Genomic DNA, 9,162 nt, shown 5'->3' with positions numbered 1-9,162 from the left:
GCCTTAAATTTTAAACATCCCCAAGAGCCTTGTTAGAAGGTACTACAACTAGGTTGGGCACAGTGGCTCACGCCTTTAATCTCAGCACTTTGGGAGGTCGAGGTGGGTGGATCACTGGAGCCCAGGAGTTCAAGATCAGCCTGGCCAACATGGCAAAACCCCGTCTCTACTAAAAATACAAAAATTAGCCGGCTGTGGTGACACATGCCTGTAATCCCAGCTACTGAGGAGGCTGAGGCAGGAGAGCCACTTGAAGCTTGAACCAAGGCTGCAGTGACTCACTGCAGAGGTTGCAGGGAGCCGAGATGGTGCCCCTGCACTCCAGCCTGGGTGACAGACCAAGACTCTACCTCGAAAAAAATACGTAAATGAGTAAAATAAAAGCTAACATGAAAACTAGGCTTTGTGCCTGAAAACCGACAGCCTCATCTGGCCTACCAGCTGCCCTCCAGCCACTAGAAGATTCACGGCCCCGGCCTGCAATGAGGGCCTTGCTCAGGATGGTGCCCATGGCAGCCAGGACCAGGTCTCTCCTATCACACCATGGCCTCTCGGGCCGTGTCCAGCGATTCCAGGCCAGCCCAGGCCCTTCCTTCACATGCCCAGAGTGGCCACAGCCACAGGTAAAGAGGACTAGTGTTACACACGGGCAGGGAGCGCTAAGCCACCCCTCCACCTCTTTTTTTTTATTTTTAAGCATTCTGTGCTTGACTGGGCGCGGTGGCTCACGCCTATAATCCCAGCACTCTGGGAGGCCAAGGCGGGTGGATCACCTGAGGTCAGGAGTTCAAGACCAGCCTGACCAACATGGAGAAACCCCGTCTCTCCTAAAAATACAAAATTACCCAGGCATGGTGGTGCATGCCTGTAATCCCAGCTACTCGGGAGGCTGAGGCAGGAGAATCACTTGAACCTGGGAGGCGGAGGTTGTGGTGAGCCGAGATCGCGCCATTGCACTCCAGCCTGGGCAAAAAGAGCGAAACTCCGTCTCAAACAACAACAACAAAAAAAGCATTCTGCGTATATTCGAGGAGTAACTCAGTAATCAACAGCCAATAAGCACTGTGCCCAGCGCTGCAGTGACCAGGCTCCTGGGATACTCAAGGCAGCAGCCCTGCCCTTCAGACTTGCGGCACCAGCTCAGCACATGCCGAGACAGTTGGCAGCAGACGCTCCCAGGAACTCCAAGGAGGCGAAGACCATCAGGGGAGAGCACTCAGGAAACTGTCACAAAACGTGGATTTAGGCTCAGACTCGTAAGAAAGGAGGGAAGGCAAGATGTTTGCGAATATGAGCAGAGGCATGGCCGTTCCCTGGCTGCTGAGAGCAGAGGGCAGGACCAAGCAGGGGCTGGCACCTGGAGGGGCCGGTGGAGCGCACTGCAAGGCCTCTACACTCCCACAGGCCACAAGGAGGGCGAACTGATGATGAGACAAACGTGGTGGCGGCCTGCAGGACCCCCGAGGAGGCCACTGCAGTGTCTGCGAAAGGATAACCAGCGATTCCTGCACCAACAGCAGCGTGAGTGGAGCAGAGGCCTGGGTATGTGGCTAAGAACGAGGTGACAGGTGGGGGCACAAGCGGCTGTGGTCAACGGCGAGTCAAAGCTGGGATGACCAGGACCACATGCCACGGAGCAAAGGCCTTCACCAGGAACCTGCCCTCTGTGCGGCTCCAGCCACAGCACGTCCAGGCCTCCTGGCTCTGGCTGTTCCGTAGTCCAAACCCCGACCCAGCTACTTTCCGCCCAAGAGAAGGCTCCAGATAGAGCAGCCTCACTGGTTCTTTCAACAAGGAAAAGATTTCCAGAATCCTCTCGCCATAATTTCACGCAGAAAAATTATTCAAATCAACAGGGAGAGCCCCTCGCAGGAGGCTAATGGGGAAGGAGGGACCTGCCTACAGCCAACGAGACAAAGCAGGGATATGGAGACAAGTGTCACAGGCTCCCAGGAAGCCAGGGCCACGCAGGGCCAGAGCAGGCGCTCAGCTGTGCCAGGGAGAGCGGCAGGTGCAGTGTAACTGGATGCGCACCCAAGGGGTAAGGAGGAGCAGGGTGAAAGGTGAGGGACCAAGGCAGCCAGGATGATGGACGCAGGCAGAGCCACTCCTCCCCCACAGAAAGGCCAGGACCAGGACACATCCCACCCTCTGGCTGGCCAGCCCCACAGCCTCCCGTCTGGCTGTTTTCTTTTTTGTCTTGTTGTATTACCTGCATTTCTGTGAGTAGCCGCAGAATGTTTTTTGGGGAAAGATGGAGGTGTAAATGGGTGTAATAGGAAGGCCTGCAGGTGTCAATGGTCCGCAGGACTGAACCGCGCTGCTGAGGGTGGTGAGCTCAGCTCCAGGTGCTGGGACTCAGACTTCACAGAGGGAGGAGGTTCTGCGTCCCTCCTGCCCCTGGCCCAACTTGCACGCAGCAGGGCACGTGTGCCAGTCCCAAGCGTCCCTTACCCCGCATCGCAGCCATCACAGAGCAAGAGCCTGTCCTCGCGGTCACTCCTGCCGCACACCTCACAGAAGGTGGGGTCCTCCTCCTCTTCCTCACTCGCTTTGGTGTTCTCCACTGGGATCTAGGACAGAACCAGCGGTCACACACCACATGGGACCCAGACTCCCCACGGTCAATTCCCATCACGATACACAGTTAATCCAGAATCGATCGATTGGCTTCAGATTCCTAAGTGGGCTCCACAGGCCCAGAGGGTCTCCCTCGACATGCACACAAGAATTTTTATGTTTTCTACCATCTCAGGGTGGTGATCTAAGAGGAAAATATTCAACAGAAAGCAAAGTATGATGCATGGAAAGGAGCGGGTAAGCCCTGTGGCCCCTAAGTGGAGTCATCAAGCAAGGCAAGGCAACAGGTGCCGGACTGCCACATAAGAGCAAGGTCTGCCTCTTAAAAAAAAAAAAAAAAAAAAAGCGAGGTGTGGTGGCTCACGCCTGTAATCCCAGCACTTCAGGAGGCCAAGGTGGGCAGATCACGAGGTCAGGAGATTGAGACCATGCTGGCTAACATGTGAAACCCCATCTCTACTTAAAAAAAAAAAAAAAATTAGCTGGGCGTGGTGGTGGCAGGCGCCTGTAGTCCCAGCTACTTGGGAGGCTGAGGCAGGAGAATGGCATGAACCTGCAGTGAGCCAAGACTGTGCCACTGCACTCCAGCCTGGGCAACAGAGCAAGATTCGGTCTCCAAAAAAAAAACAGGGCACAGTGGCTCACGCCTGTAATCCCAGCACTTTGGGAGGCTGAGGCAGGAGGACAGCTTGAGCCTAGGAGTTCGAGACCCACCTGGACAACACAGTGAGACCTCGTCTCCACTTAAACAAAAAAAAAATAGCCAAGTGTGGTGGTGAACGCCTGTGGACCCAGCTACTCAGGAGGCTGAGGCAGGAGAGGATGGCTTGAAACCAGGAAGCTGAGGCTGTAATAAGCTGTGATTGTGCCACTGCGCCCCAGCCTGGGTGAAAGAGCAAGACGGTGTCTCAAAAATAAAATAAAGAGCTCTGAGCAGACGGGCCAGAGAGCCGCTCCCCGATGTGATGGGTACAGGGCTGGGGTCGAAGGGACATCCCAGGAGCTGGCAACATCTCTGCCTCTCACCCCCAACCCGGACCCCAAACCCCCCAGACAGGGCACAACTCAAGCTCCAGGTTTCCTGCTCAGGGCCACAAGGGGCACTTGAGTTGACTGCTATGAAGCATTTAACCAACACTTATTTCAGGAGAGCAAGCCCACTTTGGAAAGCACGCTGTCCCACAGGGCAGGGACGTGAGCACGCCTGGGGTCTCCACAGCAGCATCCACACTCACCTTCCTTAAGATTTTACCACCAAATTGAGCTCGAATACAAATGCTCTTAAAGAGAGTTCGATCAACTGGACAGGAATTGGCATTCTGTGAGAAATTGAAACAGGATGAGAATCTTATAAATCACTTTCACTTAGAGGTCAAAAATTTATTTTACATTAAAAATCAAGTATCTCCGTGCCTCCGTGTGCCAGGTCCTCCACTAAGCTGCTGGCAACATGGCAGTGAGGGGACCACAGCGAGCCTTGCCTCCCTGCAGAGCTGCCAGCCCTGATGGGGGGAGGGAAGAGCAGCTCCATGAACGCGAAGCATCTGGTGACAATAAAGGGAGGACGGGGAGGCAGGGGGGCGGCATCGTGCACAGGCCCCTCTGCGGTGAGCCCTGTTCAAATCTTCTGCCAACTTTTCCAAAAGATTGTTGGACATTCACTAGTAAATTTTTAGAATTTCTTTTCATAGGCCGGGAGCAGGGGCTCACGCCTGTAATCCCAGCACTTTGGGAGGCTGAGGCAGGCGGATCACCTGAGGTCGGGAATTCGAGACCAGCCTCACCAACACGGAGAAACCCCATCTCTACTAAAAACACAAAATTAGCCAGGCGTGGTGGCGCCTGCCTGTAACCCCAGCTACTCAGGAGGCTGAGTCAGAAGAATCGCTTGAACCCTGGAGACGGAAGTTGCAGTGAGCCAAGATGGCGCCATTGCACTTCAGCCTGGGCAACAAGAGCCAAACTCCATCTCAAAAAAAATTTCTTTTCATAGTGTGGATAACAGTCAGGTATGCGTGGCAAAAAATTTTTTGCCTTTATTAATAGTGTTCTGACCCACATAAGATCTTTAAATTAATTTTACACCATACATAAGAAAACACTGATTTTAACTGAATAATTCAATGGGCCCTGACAAATGCATGTCCTGCAGAGTCCCCACCCTGGTCTTCCGGCCCTTCCCTCTCCCACCTGGCTGTTTCTTCCTGTTGTCTCGGGTGTGGTCAGGTGCGTCTTCCCTGGGGTTTCTCAGGAGTGGAGTCACGGCATGGACTCCTGCTCATGGCATTCTGCCCTCCCTAGCACTGAAGAGACGCCACCACACAAACGGCTCATGTGTCCATTCCCCCATGGTGCACATCGACGGACGTGTCTTTGTGTGGGTGCACTTCTGTTTCTCTCGGGTAAACACCCATGAATACATGTGCCTTTGAGGTTGTGCGTGTGACATCCCCCCTCTGGAGTCTGGGGCGCCATCCTCCCCAGCAGCACCTTCCGTGGTGGGACTGGGGTTCCCAGAGGAGTCCTGCTGCTGAGCCCCGCACACTCACTGCCCGTGTGCAGACATTCTCTCAGGCTAGGCCCCGCATGCTCAGAGCCTGTTTGCAGACGTTCTCTCAGATTGTTTAGGAAATCCTTCCCTTTTCTTATCACAGAGCTGCCCCTGCTTTCCTTTCAAAGTTTCAGTCTTGCTTTCTAATTCAAAATCTTGAATCCATCCAGCATCGTGTGTGTGCTGTGAGCAGCCCCCACCTGATCGGTCCCACAGGCACTGCCTGTCTCCCCAAGTATGTCCAGGTCTCTTTCAGGGCCCCTGCAAAACCCCTAGGACTGGTTTTCATTCCTGGACTGATTCCAGTTCAATTACTGTAGTTTTATAAACCATAATATCCAGTAGGCAATTTCTCCCCTTTTCAAAGCTATCTTGGCAATTCTTGGTGCCTTCCTGTCCTCATGTGCTGATTTCACAACACATCAAGCGCTCTGAACTCCAGCTGGGACGGACCGAATCAGCATCCCGCCCTCTCTATGGAGTAAGACGTCTTGAAAGGGAAGGGGCCTTGCTTCCTTCAATCACAGCTGTGTTGGAAAAGCTCTTTAAATGTCTTAAACATCTCTTTATGACTTATTTCTAAATACAATGTTTAATCTTTATTAATCTTGTATCCAACAATCTTGCTAAGCAGTATTCTAACAGTTTATTTGTAAGATTTCTTCTTTTTTTTGAGACAGAGTCTCCCTCTGTTGCCCAGGCTGGAGTGCAGTGGTGCAATCTCAGCTCACTGCAACCTCCACCTCTCAGGTTCAAGCGATTCTCCTGCCTCAGCCTCTCGAGTAGCTGGGATTACAGGCATGTGGTACCACGCCCAGCTAATTTTTGTATTTTTAGTAGAGATGGGTTTCACCATGTTGGCCAGGATGGTCTCGATCTCTTGACCTCACGATCCAGCCACCTCAGCCTCCCAAAGTGCTGGGATTACATGCATGAGCCACTGTGCCCGGACTCATTTGTAAGATTTCTATACTGACAAACTTATTGGTAAATGCCCTCCCTCTCCTGCCCAATACTTGTCTAATAAATGCCAGACAGAAAATACACAGCAAACACCATATCTTGTTCCTCAATTTAAATGAAAGCTTCACTTACCAAAAGAAAAATCTACAAAAAAAAAATGAAAAAAAGTGGCCGGGTGCAGTGGCTCACACCTGTAATCCCAACACTTTGGGAGGCTGAGGTGGGCGGATCACCTGAGGTCGGGAGTTCAAGACCAGCCTGACCAACATGGTGAAACCCTGTCTCTACTAAAAATACAAAATTACCCTGGCGTGGTAGCAGGTGCTTGTAGTCCCCGCTACTCGGAAGGCTGAGGCAGGAGAATCACTTGAACCCGGAAAGTGGAGGCTGCAGTGAGCCGAGATCGCACCACTGCACTCCAGCCTAAGCAACAAGAGCGAAACCTCCCCCACCAAAAAAAAAGAAAAATCTGAGCCTAAATCTACTGTGGGCTGTGGACTCACCACAACAGAACAGGACTAGGAAGTACCAGAGCCAGACTTCGGGTGATGTCACAGCCTGCCCCCACCAGCAGCATTAGTAATGTCTGGGTCCTGCTTCAAACTAAGCATACGGGCAGTTTTCAGCTACTCGGGGAGACAGAACAGGAAGACCCAGTCACTGGGAATCCTGGGTGAGGTCATGGTCCTGAGAAGAGTCGGGGACAGCACGGGCTGCCGGTGCACCCGCAGGGAGGGAGGGAGTCGAGAGGTGGCAGTGTCAGAGCTGAGCCCTGAGTACAGAGGTCAGGGACTCATCAGCCATCCTCGGACTGCAAGTTCTACTTTTTTGACATTTTTCACAATCAAGTATTCAGAAAGGGCGGGGGGAGCTGATTGCTTCTAAAGGTTCATTTTGAAATATAAAATACACTGCATGTTTACAGTAAACTCTCTTCACCTGTTTTAAGGACAGTCCCTTTTGATGCCGGTTATTGTGACTGAGTGCTGTACCCTACCGGTGTTTTCTTTTTCTTTTTTTTTTTGAGACGGAGTCTCGCTCTGTCACCCGGGCTGGAGTGCAGTGGCCGGATCTCAGCTCACTGCAAACTCTGCCTCCCGGGTTCACACCATTCTCCTGCCTCAGCCTCCCGAGTAGCTGGGACTACAGGCGCCCGCCACCTTGCCCAGCTAGTTTTTTGTACTTTTTCAGTAGAGACAGGGTTTCACCGTGTTAGTCAGGATAGTCTCGATCTGACCTCGTGATCTGCCCGTCTCGGCCTCCCAAAGTGCTGGGATTACAGGCGTGAGCCACCGCGCCCGGCTACTACAGGTGTTTTCTGTATCAACTGAGAGAATCACCTGTCAAGGCAGCAAACCGCCCAAGCACCACAGCACACCTGCCTCTGGCTGGCAGGCCGAGATGGCCCCTAAGTCATCCAGGGTTTCTGCAGCTGGTCCTGAGAGATCCACAGCCGTCCTCTCTCCTGCCACTGACCAATACACCACAAACGCCTCACATGAGCTCACCCACACTCCCAAGAGCCATGATGCTCACAAAGCAAAGGCCAAGCCAGACTCAATCCTGTGGCTCCAGGGTCAGCCGCAGAGCAGAGAGCTAGAACCTCGCAAGAGGCTGACCACAGGCTGGGTCACCTATAAACAGGGAGGCTACCCTGAAGGGAGGAAGAACCCAACCAGAGGTGAACTCACCTTGGACCATTCGACAATGCAGTCCAGGCAGAAGTAATGGGCACAGTTCTCCGGCGTCCCCACGGCCTGGTCTCTGAATGTGTTGAGACAGATCGGGCAGCTCTCCGCATCATCATCAGAATTAAAAGAGCTGGCAGCTTCCAGTTTCCCCTGAGTACCCGCTACCTCCAGCAACGTCCCCCCATCGTCTTCAGACTCCTCGGAACCTGGAGAGAGAGGAAATGTTCCAACTGGTGCAAGCACGACTGGCAGCACGAACTGTGGCACTGGAGGCAAGCAGGCCAGGCTACACTCCGGACACCAGGTCTGCAACGCAGAGCCCGCCTCCCCAGGGGCTCACATCCTGCCACTTATCTCTACGTGCACACTCAGCACATCCACAACCCCAGGAGCCCTTCCCCACACCTAACCTGAAGCCTCGGGCGCCCTGCACCAAGGCGTGGGAAGTTGAGCGTCCTGAGTGCCAGATCAGCTCCTCTTAAGCTGAGCCTGGGGCTGAGGCAGACCTCGAGAGGCGCGGCAACCCTGGGGCCCAGCACAGGTCCCAGAGATCATCAGGTTCATTTCGGAGCCTCCAAGCAAGCCCCTCAGTGCAACAGCCCCCTGACAGCAGCCCCCGTTTCCAACGCCCCCTTCTCAAAGCCTGAGGACCATGAACCATCTGCCTGCAGACGTGACCTCCTTCTGAGGTCGCCCGTTCCTCTTCCCTGTGGGAGGCAGAGCACAGGCTCCTAACTGAGCCACTGACCACAACCATTCTGGTCAATTTGGAGTGGTTCTGAGGCTACACCCTGACCAGCAGCAGGAAAATGCTCTGAGTTCAACATGGCAGAGCCCACATGTGCACTGCTCTTTTCTTCCTACCAAACTCCACTGAAACAGCGCTAAAGGAAACAGAATACAAGTTCACATGGGAAGAGGAGCAGACTCCGTATGGGTGGCAGGTTCCTCCTCAGCCCCGAGACTCTCCCAGTTCCACACATATGGGCAGGACCCTGCCAGCACTGGGGCATCACTCCCAGGACCCTGCTGTTATCCGGCAAAGGGAAAGGCACACCCAGAACAGGAATTTACACTGTTGAGGAGGCTGGGAGAAGTGAGAGCTGCGAGGGAGGCAGCAGAAGAGTTTTAAGTTTTCATCTTTCATGTTAAGAGCTGAAGAACTAGGCCGGGCGCGGTGGCTCACACCTGTAATCCCAGCACTTTGGGAGGCCGAGGCGGGCGGATCACAAGGTCAGGAGATCGAGACCACGGTGAAACCCCGTCTCTACTAAAAATACAAAAAATTAGCCGGGCGCGGTGGCGGGCGCCTGTAGTCCCAGCTACCCGGGAGGCTGAGGCAGGAGAATGGCAAGAACCCGGGAGGCGGAGCTTGCA

General features: G+C 53.6%; 1 protein-coding gene across 3 annotated transcripts in view; it reads right to left on the bottom strand.

The window, feature by feature from the left end:
* The window catches only part of PHRF1 (PHD and ring finger domains 1), a 39,090-nt gene that overhangs the window by 17,696 nt on the left and 12,232 nt on the right, over nt 1-9,162 (bottom strand). For all 3 annotated transcript variants that reach the window (XM_011993819.1, XM_011993820.1, XM_011993821.1), the window contains exons 3-5: nt 7,786-7,991; nt 3,816-3,899; nt 2,455-2,573 (exon numbers count right to left, since the gene is read on the bottom strand). In XM_011993819.1, coding sequence (XP_011849209.1) covers nt 2,455-2,573; nt 3,816-3,899; nt 7,786-7,991 — 409 coding nt within the window. The remainder of the gene's footprint in view (nt 1-2,454; nt 2,574-3,815; nt 3,900-7,785; nt 7,992-9,162) is intronic.

Source organism: Mandrillus leucophaeus, unplaced genomic scaffold (genome assembly GCF_000951045.1).
Source record: "Mandrillus leucophaeus isolate KB7577 unplaced genomic scaffold, Mleu.le_1.0 Scaffold435, whole genome shotgun sequence".
NCBI classification, from domain to species: domain Eukaryota; kingdom Metazoa; phylum Chordata; class Mammalia; order Primates; family Cercopithecidae; genus Mandrillus; species Mandrillus leucophaeus.
The sequence above is the reverse complement of the archived record's forward strand: the minus strand, read 5'-3'. Positions and strand labels throughout refer to the sequence as shown.